The sequence below is a fragment of the Anser brachyrhynchus genome (genome assembly GCF_964034855.1).
Source record: "Anser brachyrhynchus genome assembly, chromosome: 2".
NCBI lineage: Eukaryota > Metazoa > Chordata > Aves > Anseriformes > Anatidae > Anser > Anser brachyrhynchus.
Genome location: NC_137695.1, coordinates 22,787,007 through 22,805,729, shown reverse-complemented (window position 1 = coordinate 22,805,729; position 18,723 = coordinate 22,787,007). Strand labels below are relative to the sequence as shown.

General features: G+C 42.2%; 1 protein-coding gene across 2 annotated transcripts in view; it reads right to left on the bottom strand.

Moving 5' to 3' along the window:
• The window catches only part of ITGA8 (integrin subunit alpha 8), a 109,859-nt gene extending 92,676 nt beyond the window's left edge, over window positions 1-17,183 (bottom strand). For both annotated transcript variants that reach the window (XM_080578569.1, XM_080578570.1), the window contains exons 1-5: window positions 16,859-17,183; window positions 16,651-16,775; window positions 5,496-5,596; window positions 2,714-2,837; window positions 390-451 (exon numbers count right to left, since the gene is read on the bottom strand). In XM_080578569.1, the coding sequence (XP_080434695.1) occupies window positions 390-451; window positions 2,714-2,837; window positions 5,496-5,596; window positions 16,651-16,775; window positions 16,859-17,037 (591 nt within the window). In that variant the 5' untranslated portion in view covers window positions 17,038-17,183. The remainder of the gene's footprint in view (window positions 1-389; window positions 452-2,713; window positions 2,838-5,495; window positions 5,597-16,650; window positions 16,776-16,858) is intronic.
• Between the last annotated feature and the right edge of the window lie 1,540 nt (window positions 17,184-18,723).

The window sequence follows — 18,723 nt, the reverse complement described above, 5'->3', positions numbered from 1 at the left end:
TTTCCCTTCAGCATTTCCTCTATCACCTCCACAGGAGAACAGTCTCAATCATTGGTCTGGCTCCAAAAGCATCCTTATACAATCTATTTTGACTTTTAGAAGACAGCAGGTGCCTGCCCATTATTTCCTGAAAGTCAGGTCTCTGGAAAGCAATGTGTGTGTGGAACACTGAGAGAGAAGCACATACAGTTTTTGCTTAATTATCTATTAAGATAGATGGAGGAGAGACAAATCTGAGTGCTGCTAACAGCTACTGATAGTGATATTTCTTTTATTAATGAAACCAGAAAGTTTGAAGCTTGCAAAGGAGGAAAGAACTTGCAACAACTTTGCAAAACTTGCCATATAAATATATTTGGTCAAAGTATTTCAGAAGCACAATCTCTCACCTTGTAAAAATCTAAGCTGAAACCTGCTTGACAAAAGCCTTGTCCTTCAGGATCTGCATTGCCTGCAATTATGAAAGGAGAAGCATTTTATTGATTTCATGGGGGCATGCAGAAGACAGTGTACACACCCCATGGAGCTGTAAGGCTGTAAATGCAAAACTATCAAATTACATAGAAAGAAGGAGTTTTTTGTTTTGTTTTGTTTGTTTGTTTGTTTGTTTTAAAGAGGCAGAGCAAATCAAGGCCTTCTACAGGACACTGAACATGCCGCCTCCTTGTGAAGGTTTTGGAAAATAGGACCAGTTACTAGGGTCTTCATCCTCTCATTGCCCAGGAAGGACCCTTGTTACAACTACTAAGGATTCAGTTTGAATTTGTCTGCAGATACAAAAGTAAACAACACAACAAGGAATCCTAGAATGGTCACCACAGCCTGCTCTGCCATAAACACAGAATTAAGTGTTTACTAAGGCATTCTCAAGAAATGCTGACATAGTTGATGAGTCAGCATGGGTCAATGTTCAAACAGCATCCTGATTATCTGCACTACTGCATGGGAAAGGGGCACTTGTTCTTCACAAGGGTCACCCCTTTAATTGACACACATTTGTTCAATTGGGACTTGTGAAATATAATTTTGGATGCACATGCAAAAACATCCTCCCTGTTTCTGTTCATTTTTATTTCTAGTCTCCAAATTCTTACATAATTGTACAAAGTGTGCTGGCATGTATTTTAGGGGTTCCCTATGAGCACTGGCATGCTGGAAGTCTGTAGGATCAGGAAACAGAGCAATGACTACTTCAACTCTCTCCTGAAATGGCATCAGCTTTTGGCAAAACCCCAGTGAGACATCAGAATTACATGAAGCAGATCCTGTGGGCACCGTTTCTTTTACAAATTCAGCTTCTTTCCATATCTGTCCACCCAGGGATAAGGATTAGACAATGAAGAAACACTTGGTAGCACAACTCAGTTTAGCGCTTTTTCTGCTGCTTTATGTGTACAGATTTTCTGGTAGACTGTGGAAAGCATTACTGGGCTGTATTATCAAGCATCTGTCAGATGTCAGGAAAATCCAGCTACACAATATAATGCTGACTGTAGAAGGAAAGAGACCTTTTAATTATGCAAAGTGTGTGTCTACTTTTCCTGTAAAATGCCTGGTACTTTCTTGGCAAAATAATCCACGAGAAACTTGATGGTAGGAGCACAGTTCCCAGAAGAGGAACAGTCAGAAGGTGCGATTCAAAATTAGCCCATGTGCACGTGGTTAAGAATGCTGGCTGCAATAGCAGGTTATCTGTTCAATGGGTATTGTGATAAGGGGCTATGTGCAGACTTCTCGTGCATTGGCTGGCACACACAACTTGAAAGAGCAAACCACCTTACTAAATCGAACAACATCATTACTCTACTTTGGGAGTTTCCAAAGGAAGGGATAGGCAAGCCTATCATATTTGCTATCATACAGACATTACCTTTAGGAAAGTAACTGAATGAATAATTCTCTGATCTGTGAGTGCAGAAACTGCAGTATGCCTAGCCCAGTCCAAAGCTCAGTAAAATCACCAGATACCTCATATTGATTTTAATAATTTGGAGCATTGAGGTAATGAGAGTATTAGCAATCATTACATACACCTAGACATAGGATGCTGAACAGGATGAACATCTGATTTAATCTGATGTGTGGCATTTTCTGCAGACTTCTAGGTAACAGCTTGGTTCTAAATATGCATGCACTGCTTTTTCCTATTCCCCAAGAAGGCCCAGAGATTGCTACCACAGTGGAGTGAAGGCACACATCATCAGAACAGCAGAGTGAGGAACAACAGTGCTAATGCATGTGGCTTTCTTCCACGTTGGAAGTCCTTCCTAAGTGAGTCAGTCACTGTGGGTGACGTTGGCACGAATGGCGATACAGGCTTGTGTGTTTCTGTGTGGGGTCTGGTCTTTTGATGGTGATCCTGTGACGAGCGATTTATACTCAGCATGAACATGAGTAATTGGTTTAAAATGCTGTCTGGTTCTTATCTAGGTCTGTTTGTTACATTTTAAAGCCATTTAAAGTGAACCAATTATATCACATCACTGTAACTGCATGAGCTTAATTTACTTAATTTCTTCTCTTTTAATTATACAATTAAGCATCCAATTGCAGGCATACAATTCAATGTTGATTTTTCTTTAAACCCTCATCCAGTGTGATAATAACATACAGTAATTTTAATTCAACCAAGACTGTGCAAAAACTGAAAGGATGAAAACATTGAGTGAAACATCAATTCCTCCAAAACAAATTAGTTTCTATTAATACTTACTGTTGCGACAGGGTGAATATTCAGCATAGGCACTGAAGTTCTGAATTGCTACATAGCAGGTGCCAACTGGGTCCTTCTCAGGGCTATCTTTAAGCGTCCTCCAATGATATAAGGGAGCACAAGCCTATCAAAACAGAAACCATGTCACACGTACCTTTCATAAACTCCTGTACCTGACAAATGTAGTTTTTAATAAACAGTTTACAAGGATCCTCTCTGGTGTTGTATCATTCACATAACAATTATCATAACATATTGATAGAATGAAATGCAGAACCACTGCTTCTTATAATGAAATTATAACCTGAAAAACAGTCTCATCCTTCCCTTATAGCCCTTAGCAGGTGAAATCTAACAGGGACTACAACTCACATTTAAGCGTACGTTACAAATACCTCCTAAGCCTGCTTCACAAGTAATATGCTTGCTCACTGCACAGGACTCAATCCCGTAGTTTTAAGCTGTACATTACGTGTATTAGGCTGAGGACACCCCTACTTCTGTCCTGATGTGTCTTAAGATAAAGGCCACTGCAGCAGAACTGATATGATTTTCCTCTACTGAATCGAAGATTTGTCAGGGTGTTCTGCCACACTGCCTATCACTGCATCAGATTGTCTGCTGTCTTATGAACCCCTGGTCCAAACCTTCACAGAGGCAATATGGTTATAATGCATTTGACAGACCCTCAATGAACAATTTTTTTGTTGAATAACTTTTGGCTAGTAGACTAGTATTTCATCTTCTGTGTTCTGGTAGTGATGTTACAAACATGAAAGTCTAAGGATAAAATATATTTAAGTTATGTAGGGAGAGAGAATCTTTTTTAAAATAAATAATTATAAAACCAAAAAGATAAGCTGTCAGGTATGCAAGTCACTCTTCAGGGTCTCCTGTGCCCTAAAACTTTTCAGTTGATGGGGGTGGTGGGGCAGAGATATTACCTTCTCCCTACAACCTTTCCCCTGTAAGATACAACCAAATTCTCCATCTGCATCCTGCCCTGTTTCACTTTTGCAATCAGAAACCCATCTCCCCCTGGCAAGGCGTTGTTATTCACATTACTCTATTGGCCTTAGTTCTGCAATCAGTTCCAGTTGGACAAGCCCCTGTGCTATTCAGAGCTTACCAGTAAAGTCATAGCTTCTGCAACACCAGTTTAGGACCAGGGACCCTAAGACATGCCCCTGCCTAGAAGACCTTGCAGACTGAGATATATCAGAGAGCAAAACCAGACTGCAGCAATGAGGAATACATGCCCTGTGAGGGTGAACTGAGGTACGTTCTATAGCATTGAGCAAAGTGGATTGAAACAAGAATTATACATATCATAAATGTCGACCTCATGCAGTTTACAATTAGATTTGTAGTTTAAAAAAAATTTGACAGTTTGTTGACATTTTCCCTTTCTTTCCTTTCAGTCTACAAACCTTAAAAAAAAAAAAAAGAAAATTTTCTAGCACTGCTGACCAAGTTTTTGCCTGAAAAGTGTTGACTATATCTGTGTTTCAGAAAGCCTGAGGAGATATATGAGAAAGGAGACAATGTTTGGTTAGTACAGATACCACACATCACTCTGTGATGACGTTTTCAGTTCATTTGATTAAGATTCAGCAAATGGTGATAAAGTAGTATTCTATTACAGTTTGTGAATTATTTTTAGTAGAGTAAACAAAAGGAAAAATCTTCAGCTACTTCTAAGATTTAAAAATCATTGACAATTCAGAAAAGTGACAAATACTTTCTTTGTGTAATTAACATTTAAATAGAAAGTGCACGTACAAAAGAGTGGTACATGAAGGCAATGCATATGAGATTTGAGAGCTGTGATAACACTGACACAGTATATGCTAACTCTATAACAGAGTAAGTGATGTTTTATTCATTACATGTTCCGTGTCAAAATCCCTCTCTAGGTTAACCATGAGGCATACAATTTAAGTGAAAGCACTTCCTTTTGATGCTTCCCTTATGACTATTTCTTAAGTAATAACTGGAAGTTTTAAACAAATACCAGGACACAAGTTATTGCTTTGTAATTGTAAAAATAGTAAGGTATCACCAAACTATTTATTCATATCAAAATTGTTTCAGTAGTATTTCCAATGCAAACTAAAGTGCGTAAATTGTAAATATAAAGTGTCTGCATGTAAGCAACATCACCACTACCTTACTAAGCAATAAAACTACTTGCACCGTGAGGACCATTGGTCTTCAACCAATACAGAGAAAATGCTCTGCAAAACCGGAACACAGATGTTGCACTTTAACAGCAGTCATGACTTGGAGCTTTTTTATTGCGACTTTTTTGTGGCTGTTCTACCCTGTGACATAGCTGTTTGAAACAATGTAAATGTGACAAAATAGGTCAGTGCTTTCTCTTATTAATTGATCTTCAACACAGATTCTTGGCTTCCATTACATTTTACATTTATCATCCCTCATAAACCTTCATAATACAAAGTATTTTTAAGCATATAGCTATTACAGTTACTGTGTGTCTCAAAAAAGTCCGTTATTTGTTTAAAAAAAAATATTGTTTGCTTCCATAACCAATATGGCATTCCGCTATTTTGACATGGCAGCAGGATCATCTTCAAGTGATCAGTTCAACTTGATTTTACGCACTGATTTTTTACAAGCTACATACATCATCTGTTTTAAACTCTATGAGTAATCACAGACTTGCTTATGTGATCTATACACAGACAGCTATTAAAGATACACATTTGAGAAAAGATAAACATTATCTCCAAATTAATACCAAGTGCGTAAGACTTACCACAACTTTTTCTTTATGAGCTTTGACCGTTGCCCCAAACCACTGATTTGTCTTAAACTCAATTGGTTCCCTGGTGCCGTTGACCTTAATTTTCCTGTTGTCTGACGAAGAAAGAAGAAGTATGTTGACAGCTTATTTTAAAAAGTATTACCCAGTGAATTACAGATACGAGTAAACAGACCAATGGGTATATTAATTGCATCATATCCACTGTCATCATCCTATCAGTTGACAATTCAAAATAATTACACTTAAATTTCAGAAATAAAAAGGAAGGTGAAACTCTGTGTTACATACACACGCAAAAAAAAAACAAAAAAAAAAACAAACAAAAACAACAACAAAAAACCACCAAACAAACAAAAATCCCAGCACATGACCTGGAGTTTATGGTGAACACACAGGAATCTACAAAAATAAGCAAAAATCCCTAAAAACTTTTCTCATAAGTGGCAGAAACTTTCCACGTTGAAAATAAATAAATAAATAAAAAGACCACGTTCTATAATTAGTTTTTGTCAAATGTGAAATTTCTCAGCATGAATATTCAGGGCCCAACCCTACTGATAGCAAAGGACTTCGTTTTTAACAGAATTACATGTGTACACATTGTCACAAGAGACAGCTTCTTAATGTTGCTTTATATACACTCTTGCAGATGTCAGCATAAGAGAAGCCATCTGGGCAAAGACTCAGGCCAATTATAATGCATTTCAGGTTTTAATAAAAAACAGACATCCCTTCCTTTCACCCTTAGTTCTCTGAAGTAAACTGATTTCCCATATGTTCGTGAGCTATGTTCTTCCCTTACCAGTCACTCCTAATGAACTTCTCAATTTATACATAAGCAGGGCATTACTCCTTTCCCCTTGTATCTGCATTCCCTTATGCTTGTTTCTGGTTCCTATCAAGAGGGATTGCACAAGAATCAATTCTTTTTATTCACTCTAAGTGAAAATAAAAACATATACTGTCTACCTTGGAACGTAGGAAAAAAAAAAAAAAGGAATCTCACATTAAATATTATGGATATATATGCTTTTTTATTTTAAACTGAGGAAAAATGCAGCTGGTATAATTGTCACCTGTAAAAAGTCAATACTTCCTGGAATTTCCCCAATAGGCATAGAGGAGATATCTGAATCCTTTTCTAGGATGTTGGATCACTGGTTACCTCAGCCGGTGGTAATCTCATAAATGTTACAGATACAAACAGAAAGACAAATGCTTTAAATTTGGAGAAAAAGGGGACCCTACCTTTGTATTTTTCTAATAAGCATAGAAGAAAGTTGAAAAAGAACAAACCTGTGAAAGTCTGAAAAGCCTCTGAGAAAGCTTCCTTCATACAAGTATTTGTTGTTGTGCTGTGCTGAAGCTAATACAGAAATCTATGCTCAGAGCACTCATAAGAGCGAGATAAATTTCAGGAATATTTAGATCTTCAAAATTCAGAAATAATAATTTAAAATTCTAGAAACTTTCACTTTTGAAATACATTTATTTAAATTAGGCATAAACTTTAAGAGTGTGGGAGACGGTGACTTTGACACTGCATTATGGCAGCTGCCAACTACCTACTTGTTGGCAACCCCACTTTTGATTATTTTTTCCAGTGAAGACAGACCATTTCAAACATAAAGAAACCTCTATTTAATTTATTTATTTGTTTTAATGCTTCAGCAGATCTGAAGATGATCAATGTCCACAGATTAGGTCTTGATAGAAACAAAGCTTTTGAAACTTGAAAATCAGCCATGGTTGGCTTACAGAAGACAATGCTAGGCTGGCTCTGAGGAGGCTCCCAACCAGTTTTCTAACTTAAAAAGAGCTTACATTTTTAATCAAAACAGCTCACTTGTCTACTGGCAAAGTATACCAAAATTTGAGATGATGTTAGGTTTCAAAACTAGGACAAGTGTTTGCAGGATTTATGAAAACCATAGCTGAATTTAGCAGTATCTGCGAGAACTGTAGTCCCCCTTAGTGGCATATGGTGTAGTATGAATCCTTTATCATGTGGCATGGGATTTTCATTATAAATTAATTAGTAAAACATCACACACATACAAATTAGTAAATAGCTTTTTATTTTTCCCTGGCTAAGTGTTTTTTGACAGAAATTCTCAAATCACGTTTATTCAGGACCCTTGCTGGAGCTGTCATCTGCCAACTTTCTGAGCTTGTGCTTTGCAATACAGTTTAGCCTTTAGTATGTAACAACCAGCCAGTGTTTCAGATTGCTGTAAAACAGCAACTGCTTCCCCTATAACTTTATCAAAATGAAGCTATAAACACAATTAACTTGTGTGAATACATACGGACCGTCATTACTGTGCACTGACTGCACTCAATTAGACAGCAAGCCTCCAAACGAAGATCCTATAAATGCCCCCTCCTGAGCTAGTCAGTCACTTACAACAGAGGGCATGATCTACTGCACAGTTCTTATCCTAAAGCAAGGACCTGAGAAGGTCAGAAGAACCATGGCCTAAAAGTACCTTTCATTTTTTTAAACTGACTATAGACAGCCAAGGAGGACCAGCTGAGAGCAGGCTAACATAAAACGTACTTGTTTAGTCAGATAAATCCCACTCCGGTTCTCAAAAAACAATGAAGTTATTTCTGTCTTTGGTAAATCCCTCAAAACTGCGCTAAGTGTTTCAAAAGATGTCTGTATCCTGACAACACCCTTAATAAGACAGCAAAATATCTCTCCTTGTGTTATTTATGGGGTTCTGAGGCCCACAGGCTACGTCTCGTCTGCTTTGCCCTCAGGCTAAGCTATACTTCTGTGAGCAGCAAAAACTTGGCTCGAATTCAGGTTGCATACAAATGTCATCTTCTCTTCTGGAGGAACATGCCTGGCCCCTTTTAGGAAGGAGTCCAGGCTATCTTGTATCACGATACGTGACGCTTGCGCGAGGAGAGCAAGGCTGGAAGGCAGCAGCTGGGCCGGGCACACAACGCCTGGGCCTGCCCGCTGAGAGGCCTGGCGAGCGCCTCAGTCCCAGCTGGATTGCTTCAGGGCCAGCCCAGGAGCTCTTCCAGATGGTCAACAGTCTGGATCACTCGCAAATTTGGCTTGAACCTCAGCCCTGGAGTCACTCGTAATTGTACTGGCTAGGACTGTATTGCAGGCTAAGGCCCAGACAAGCAAGAGTATGCAAAGGGCAGAGAGATGTCTGTATCTAAATATAGGTGCATGTTAGCAGCCCCAAATCATCTCATTTTCTGCTGCAGGAGCCAAAACTCCTGTGCATTGGTACTACCCCACAAGCCAGCTTCAGAAGCAGTGCTGGAGATGGTGAAACGTGGTTCTCAAGATCAGCGTTCCTTCAGCCACTGCTATAGACTTGAGCTACCTAGGGGCTACTAAAGGGAAAGAGGCTCCTGAAATCACCAAAACAGTACCTGGACAAGTAGAAAAAAATGAGTCCAGACAGGAAAATGCAACAGCAATGCAAAAGAACAACAGCACAGAGATTTGGTTTTAGGAAATTAAAGCCTGAACCTGGAAAAAGTGTAAATGCCAACCCATCATTTGCACATATTAAACTAAATTTGGCACTACAGGGCTTGGTCTCCTCTCAGGCACTGAATGAGTACATTATAAATTCTTTAACAGGCATGAATCAAACATCACCCTTATAAATATTTATTTTTTGTTGTTAATTAGGATCTGCATAAAAATATTTGCAGATACTGATAATGGCTCATTGTGGCTCATCCAGTTCTTGAAAACTAGAAGTAAAAAATTAATTATCTACTAGAATTTGAAAATACTCGAATAAAAGCAAAATACTTTAAACAAACAATACAGGAAAACAATGCTTCTAATCAAAGTAGCAAATCCAGCTATATAATGCACCTGCAACTCTTTCAGGTCAGTTCTCACTCATCATGAACTTTGTTAAGTACTGTCTTCACTGGCTCTGTGTGCGTGTGTTTGCCTGTATGTGCTGGAATGGATAAACATACATGGCCATTCATCAGGCACCACCAGCAGGCTCAGTTACACTATGCCCACTAACCTGTGTCTAATCAGACTACATCCAGGATGGCAAATCCCTTTTAAATACCTGTTTTGATATATTTATGTATTTATGCATATCCATGTGTATAAACAAATGTATAGGGAAAATATAAAACGTAATATAGTTATTACATATATATTCATACCTAATTACATATACACAGAGTGGAGCCGAATAATCATCTCAGCCTATGCATATTTCTATAACGTGAATCTAAATACATAAACAAACCAAAAATTTATATTTCTATAAATATTTATAGGCCAAGAAAAGTGAATATCCCCCTCACATGGGGCAACACCTAGAATGCTACAGTACAGTTTTGAGACACCAGTACAAGACTTGCAGTTGCTTGGCCTGAAGAAGAGAAAGCAAAGGAGGATCTCTATCATCTGTTTGCACTTCAGTCAGCGCGCTCAATAGGCAGAGAGAAGAGAGAGCCAAACTCCCACTTGAGGTACACTGCAAAAGGAAAAGAGGCAACAGATATTTGTTGCAGCAAGGGAATTTCTGATTAAATATAAATTAAATACCCTTCACAGTGAGAGTGATTAGGCACTGCAACAGTTTCTCCAGAGAGGCTGTGACATCTCCACCCTTGGGTAAATTCAGAACTTGGCTACACGTGCAAAGCTCCAAGCAACCTGCTTTAACTTGGAGATCAGCCCTGCTGCACTGGTAAGGTCATGGCTTATAGGAGGGAAGAGAGAGAGGGAAGGGTTTGTACTGGCCCCATACTCTAGAAGTGAGGTAAGAGGTGGTCTTGTCAGCCCTACCACCATGGCAGAGTGATTATTTTTGGTATCACCACCATAAAAGATTCAAATGATACCACCCATTATTAACCGAAGGTAAGCCAATAGCTTCCACAGGGCCACTGATACTAGGTCTTCAGCAGAGAGTCAGAACACAAATACAAGGCTAACCATGATCCAGGGAACCAAGCCAAGCAGTTGCATTCAACGTTAATGCTGTAAAAAAAAAAGACTCCATAGTATTTGAGACAGTAAGGACATGCAAAACCCATGCATGACGAGAAGAGTTGCCTCTATTTTTATATTTATCTGACTCTATAAACATATATTTAATTCCTATGTTGTTTTTTTTTTATTTTATTGTGCCTTAGATTCTATTCATATGAGTTATTTTAATTTAATAGATCATATCTAGAGAGCTTTATTTGGACTTAAATTCCATGAATTAAGAAAAAAAAAGCATCATCAAACCCAACAGGATTTTTTGCCTAAGTACTATCTGATCAAAAACAAATTAAGACCTCGGGGCTTGAACTAACACAGCTAAGGGTATTTTTTTCCTTTCTTTAGATAATGCTGAGATTTATAAAAGAAACCCACAAGGGTCTATTATAAACCAGAGTGCCACAAGTGAACCATGAGGCTCCAGATAAGGTCTTACTGGCATAGTGACTGAAATGTGTCAACATTTCAAAGTACAACAAAGTTCTCCCTCAGCATTTTCTCTTGAGATGCAAATTCTGCTTTATAACAAGATTCTAAGTTTTCCCCAGAATCTTAGCATCTTTGCAGCTAACGATTTTTTCATGTAACTGAATCTCTCGAGTCCCACAAGACATCCTTCCCTTATACAGTATACCTGGGTTCTGTTACAATCAGCTCAACTGCCGGCCAAATTAGCTCATGTTTTTTATCAACTGCATGCTTGGCCAGGTCTGACCTATATTCCCCCTCACCTGTTCCTCTTCAGAGCCCGTTCAAATTCTCTCCAGCTAGCTTAAAAAACATAACCTATTTTTACTAAAACTGGTGAAGGTGACTGATAGCAAAGGCGACTCCAGTGAGTCCTGGAAACCTAGGGCAAGCATCTAAAATTCTGCCCTTCAGAGCTAATTTAACATTAATTAGCATCAGAACTTGTTACAGTTTGTAACAATTAAAAACTACACTACAATTAACACTACAATTAAAAATAACTATTATAATTAGTTTCTGAAATACAAAGTATTAGCTTATTAACAGATCTCAAACACAACAGAGTACTTCAGGGGGCATTTAAGTTTGCTTCTGGCTGCAAGATGCCTTGAGAGAGAAGTTCCCCGGTTAATAAAGAGGGGAGAAAGATTTCTTCATATTGCTCTCCTGCTACCTCTTCTGGCAGCCGAAAGGAAAAGCATCCAGTTTAAACGCAAGGACTTGGTAATTTTACCTCAGTGCTAAAGCAGAAAAACTCATTGTAAACCTCATTTCATAATGGAGAAACTGAAAAGGAGAAGTTGGCTTTGTGTAGGAAAGAGGAAATTCAGATCACATCTCTCTACGATAATGCCAACACTTGTTCCCCTGTTCTCCCGTTACGTTTCAAAGAGTATCGCATCCTGACAGTGCAATGCGATAGGACAGCCTCACAGAGCAGGGAAACAAGGGAGAAGAGTCTCTGCCCTTCAGTCCGTATCTCCTGGAGTAAGGGGATACTAAAAGCCCTTCCATTATACTTTATCTCACTTCCCTGCTGCAACAAGGTCGGTTAAAGCACCAGTTGTGCTCTGAAGGACAGTGCTTTCAGCTTCCTCTCAGTCTTGGCTCCAGTACCTAGATTTAGGGAGCTTTGAAGAAGTGCAAACAAGGGACTGCAGAGTCAGCACTGCATCACCAGCAGGAAACACGGAGAGTTACTGCTAAATCCCCTTCTTGGCTGCAGGCCATATCACTGGTCCACCCAAATGGGAATGTCCTGTTACGTGACTTACATATGGCTGGGCGGAATCAATTCCCAACATATGTCAAAATGTCATCCTCCTTCCCTCCTCCGTTCCCTGTCAGGAACAATTTATTTCATCAGGAGGGCTAATTATACACATAGTTTGCAGGTAAGTAACCTCAGTGCATTGGAAATGTCTGGGTTGACTGCTCTGGAGCAACGATGGGTGACATGAGAGATTAGTGACAATCTGGGAGAAGTCTCAGTAGAACAACGTCAGTTAGGTGGCATCATAGGATGGCTTGGGTTGGAAGGGACCTTAAAGCTCATCTACTTCCAACCCCCCTGCCATGGGCAGGGACACCTCCCACCAGACCAGGTTGCTCAAAGCCCCATCCAGCCTGGCCTGGAACCCTTCCAGGGACGGGGCATCCACAGCTTCTCTGCTATGACTTGTCGGAACGAGCTGCAGATACTCCTACCCCTCTGCTAACTCTAAGTAAGCCATCTTCTCATCAGAGCAGCTTAGCCCACACACACTGCCACATTAACACAAGTTCAGCAGCAGCGCATAGCACTCAGACCAGCTTGTACATCCTAACTACAGGCTGGGCCACAGAGAGTTCAGGAGCAGCCTTGAGTATCACCTCTAGTAGTAAGGAATCTAGTTTGTGTTTGACAGCCAGGACATGGCACTCAGAAGTAATGACACATTGTTAAAGTGTTTGCCTATCTTTCACAGGGAATTGACCAAATATTGTGTGTTCTGGTTAGGTATATGTTAGCAACCAACACAATTCCTATTTCCTCATGCAGTCTTAGTTCCTGAAGAAAAACAAAAAGGAGCAAGAGAACTTCAGAAGCCATAGGGATTTGTCTTCTGTAATTTAAGGCTTACAGGAGACAAAGGACAGAGTTTAGTTCTGAGCGTGGTGGAGGGGAGGTGAGCTGCACCTTGCCAGTGCTGCCTGTGCAGTGTCCTATCTCCGGTCCTCTGTGGAACACCTGCAGTTGTCTTGCACCAGTGTCAGGGTGGCAGGTCCAGTTAGGCTTCACATCTCTATTCTCCCTTCAGGACTTTATGGCATGGAGGATACAGAACAGCTTTCTTTAAACTAAACCTTTAGTTGTTTTTAAAATAGGAAGGTAATGATAACAGAGGGAAAAAAAAAATCATCAACAAAACAGGATGAACTTTGGCCCTGCATAGACTATCTCAGCACTTACCATCCTAATATTAACCTAACCAAGGTTAAGCTTTTCGCTGAGGTGTCTGTCTTGGAACACTGTCTTGGAATCAGTAAAATAACGGGAAACAATGCATTAGTACAAAGCAATGTACTCAATGACATCATTATTTTCACAGGAATGAGATATTAATAGTGTTAAGACAAATAATATCAAAGCATTTGCAAATGAAGGAAACCTTGAAATTAGGTCTATTTTCTTTCTGGAAACAGTGCAATAACCTATACAACTACACATGAGTCTCACCAACTAGGTACCCACTTACAGACTTATTTCCACCAGCAAAACTGAGGCACTACGACGTTACAGGATGATTTGCGATGACTGCACACTACAGCACCTGCACAGGGCAACAGAGACACCCTGCTTGTGAGATAATTCCAGTCTTGCAATCAAAAAGACTACTATGCGCTCTATGCGCTTTTTTTTGGTAAAATTGTCCTAATTTACACAGTGAACCTTCTCTGTTTCTGAACTATGATGGCTGTTGTTGGCAGTAAAAGTCCAAATAACATCCAAGTGCACAGTATGTTCCCTCAACGGGAGAGCATAACTCGCATTGAACACAACATACCTGAACTACTTTTGTGTACCCAGCCCTCAAAAATGGAAGGCATATCAAAAGCCTTCATGCTCATATGCAGTTGAAGTCGGTGTTTTTCAATCAACCAACTGAATTTGTTGATGACTTGAATTTTTAGGTTACAGTAGAAATTCCACGGTTTCTATGACCTGCAGAGATTTCATGTCTCTAACTTGGGTTGTAGTATGCGTGAATCTGCTTTTCTTTAACAAACTTTTCAGAAGTTCTCCATTGGACCCTTCGGGCTGAACAATACCGATCTAATAAATTCTTTATCTATTTGTTGGGTCACACTCCCTTTTAACTGCTACATTATTCTCTTCCTTTCTTTCTAGTTACCCTCAATTTTAGCTTCTGATGTTAATTTAAAAATACTGTTACTGATTGAGCAGGTTTTTTGTTGTTGTTGTTTGTTTGTTTGTTTTAATAATTTAATTTTGAAGCTCTTAGAGCTGAATTTCCAGTCTTCTGACAGTTCCTGGGTGTTTCTGCTTTGGGAGAAAGGATTATTTTCTGGTTAAGGCACTGGAGGAAGATAAAAAAATCCAGAGTCAGTTTGCAGGTCCATCACCAACTTCCTGTATGATATTTGACAACCCAGACTCACTTTTTTCTGTTTCTCAGAATGGATACAAAAATGGAAATTAAAATAGAAAATGGGAGTAATGGAAATTCTCAGTGATGCTGGAGGGAGAACGCATAGTGAGTACAAGGTGCCAGTCCAAGGAAGAGCCGTAATCTGAAAATACCCCTAATATTTAAAAAGGACCAGCTAACTTTCACTTGGCATACAGTGGTCAAAGGCTTCGACAGGAACTGTGTGTAACAGGCTCTTTAAAATAGCATCATCTAGGATAGAGTTCACATGGACTGCTCTGGAGGAAATGTGGAAAAGATGGAAAAATTGCTCCAGTAAGTGAAGTATTTTGGAGAGACAAAACTGACATGAAATACACATCTCTTCTTCCGTAAAATGAATTATCTAAGGCATATTAGAGATAACCTTTATGTTGCTGGCAGTGAAGAATGGGCATTGGTACCAGCTATGCAAACCTTCCTGGGGTCCTTGTCTATGAGGGCAGCTGGCCAGCACCAAATTGTGTGAAATGACACCTGAACTGCCCTTGGTACCTGAACTGGAAAGCCAGTGGTAACACTTCCAAACATGTCTGTACTGCAGTCCCACCTCCAAGTACTGTGCATTTATGTTCATACAACGGGCTTCTTGCTTAACTTCAATGTCTGCAACTCAGGCATCTATCCAGAGGAGATACAAAATGCCTCAGACTGAAAGAACACCACTTTGGAGATGCCAAGCTCTCTGTCCTCTCTGAACAGTCATGTGGCACAGTCCAAAGCCTTTTTGATGTACTTAGTCAACAGCCTGTGGTTGTGCCTTTATTCAAAGCGTAGTACCCGCAAATGGAAATCTGTGCCTACAGCATATGGAGTTGTCCTAAGCCTCTGCAGTGAACTTTTCTGAAGTTTCCCACAGGAAAGCCAGATGCCGTTCTAGGTTTCATCACTAGGTTTTCATTCATTTTTCAAAACGCCCCTTTAAAATGCAAATAAATTTTCATTTGGTCTGAAAGTTTTCTCTTCAAACCTAAAAGTAATTTGTGTAGGTAACACATTCTACTACTGGTACACGAATTATCTAATTGTAAGATAGAAATAGAAGAATATTTGCTCAGCTAGGTTTATTAGTGTGCTAGCTCACGAAGACACATTACAATAAAAATATTGTATGCATACCATGCCCATACATTCCCATTCATATGTAACTATATGCTCTACATCACTTCCCATGCCCAAGTGGCCACAGGCACATACAGTACTGCTTTGCAGGCTCCTGGGGCAGGAGCTCCTAGCCTGTTCAGACACGGGACGATGGGAGTCCCGAATGGAGGAGGCTGTAAACACTAACACAGTCATAGTGGGAGGGTGGCTGGGGCTGGACGGGGGGAAGAACTGCACTTACTTGCTACACTAAAGTAAGCTCTTCTAAGTTAATTTGTGCTCCTAGCCCAAGACTGAAGTGTATTGTGTTTGTATTTAAATACGACATAAAAGCTAAGATCTAATATAACCGAAAGAACCATAACTTTTGTTTAATGGCTAAACTGTCAAAGTTCGCCTGAATTAAACCGATCGGTTTTAATGTCCCTGGAAACACTAGGTTCAAATTGTTTTCAAGACCTTTAAAGAGACAACAGAAAGCATAAACAGCCTGAACTGTTTAAAATGCGTGCTCTCCCTAATTAAATAAGAACCATCTGTCTTGGGACTTTGGAAGTGGATGTGATCTATCCACACTGCGCCTAAATCTGTCTGCAGCTAGCCTCCCGTCCTGAGAGGAGGGAAGAGGGAGGAAAGCAAGGTTCTTGCTCTGTGTAAGGAACTAGACGAGCGTGCCTCGCGAGGTACCGCGACGGAGCATAACCGCACAGAATAACCTGCGATTTCCAGGAGTGGGAGAAGCGGGCGAGGCAGGGCTTGGGCAACCCAAATAAACGAGCGAAGGCGCCGCGTTCCCCCAGCCGGGAGCACCTTTCCCTCGCCGCTGCTGGGAGGAGCGCAGGGAGGGGACCCGGCGGCGAGCCGCTTCACTTACTCGTGTTGTCGAAGGGTATCTGCCGGCAGCGTGCGGCGGGCCAGGCGCAGTGGTACACCGCTCCTCCCTGCACGATGTCCGGCTGCGACGTGTTGGCCTTGGGGGCTCCCACCAGGACGCCGACCCTGCGGAGCACGGCGCCCGGTCAGCGGGGGAGGCGCGGGGGGCTCCCGGCCCCGCCGCCCCCCGCCGCCGGCCCCGCACTCACCTGCCGGGGTCGGGGATGTAGAAGTCCACCGAGTAGCCGAAGTAGCTGCCGGGGGGCCCGCTGTACACCGTCAGCTTCTCCTCGTCCAGGTTGAAGGCCACCGCCAGCGCTGACAGGACGAGGAGGAGGAGGAGGAGGATGAGGAGGAGCGGGCACGGCGGCTGCCGGCGGCGCAGCATCCTCGCCTCGCTGCGCGGCTCGCCCAGCCCGGCCGCAGCGCCCCGCAGCCGAGCGCAGCTGCGCGGTGCCGCGGGGGGCCGGCGGGGGAGGCTCGGCCCCGCTCACCCCACCGCCACCTCCACCTCCGCCGCCACGGCCGGCGGGCAGCGAGCCGCGCTCCGGCGCCCCCTGGCGGCCCCGCGGCCGGCGGCGGCGGCGGCCCCGGGGGAGAGCGGCTGTGGCGGGGAAGCCCCGGGACCGCACGGCGGCCTTGGAGGCTCCTCAGCCCCGCGGTGCCGGCCCCGGCGCGCCTCGGCCGCGGCTGCCCCGCTGAGGGGCTCCGCTGAGGCGACGCTGTCGCTGGCGGTTGCTCCGTCGTGGAGCTGAGGGGTGGTTGTACCGCATTCACCGGGCTGTCTGAGGAGGATTTGTCACAGACAATCCACCAGTGGAGCTGGGAGAAGAAGCTGTCAGCTGGGACAGCCCCTTAGATCTGCCCTGCAGTCAGTCCCCTCAAAGCTCCGTGTGGCCAGCCCTGTCCGCAGAGTCGAGGCTTGTGCGGGCATTTCCCTCTGCTTGCAGCATGTTCTAGAGTCTGCACTGAAGGGTCTGACAGCTGAACAATGCCTTTTAATAAACTGAACACATGCAAAAAAAAGAGACCTTCATTAGGTTATTATGTGACATGGGCATTAAAGAAAAAGCAAACAAACAAAATCATGCAAACAAAAAACCCAAATGTCTCACCACAGGAAAGATGTAAAGCTAACTAACCCCCCAGTTCAGAACACTTTTGAGTCATAGAAACATGGAGTGGTTTAGGTTGGAAGGGACATTAAAGATCACCCAGTTCCAACGCCCTGCCATGGGCAGGGACACCTCCCACCACACCAGGTTGCCCAAAGCCCCATCCAGCCTGGCCTTGAACACCTCCAGGGATGGGGCATCCACAGCTTCTCTGGGCAGCCTGTGCCAGGGCCTCACCACCCTCTGAGTGAAGAATTTCCTCCTCCTATCTAACCTAAATCTCCCCTCTTTTAGTTGAAAGCCACTACTCCTTGTCCTGTCACCACACTCCCTGACACAGAGTCCCTCCCCAGCTTTCCTGTAGGCCCCCTTTAGGTACTGGCAGGCCGCTGTAAGGTCTCCCCAGAGCCTTCTCTTCTCCAGGCTGAACAACCCCAACTCCCTCAGCCTGTCTTCAGAGGAGAGGTGTTCCAGTTCCCTGATCATCCTCTGGATGGCATCCCTACCTTCCGTCGTGCCAACTGCACCACACAGCTTGGTGTCATCCACAAACTTGCAGAGGGTGCACTCAATCCCACTGTCCATGTCATTAATAAAGATACTAAACAGTACTGCTCCCGGTACCCACCCCTGAGGGACACCACTTGTCACTGATCTCCACCTGGACATTGAGCTGTTGACCAAAACTCTCTGAATGAGGCCATCATTAGCAGTTAGGAAATTCCTCTGTAAGTTTCTGTTACTGCTTGCCTGGCTACATAAGCTTTTGTCGTGCTGAAGGGAGGTCCTTACATTCGCACAGAGGACAGCATTGCTGTAGACCTTCGCCACAGCTTGGTGCAGGTGCGGATGTCGTGCCTCTATTCCCATAGAAATGGCCAACTCTACTGTACTGCAAGGTACACCAAATTTTAGAAAGTTCCTCATATAAGTTCTTCTTAAAAGTAACTAAAACCAAT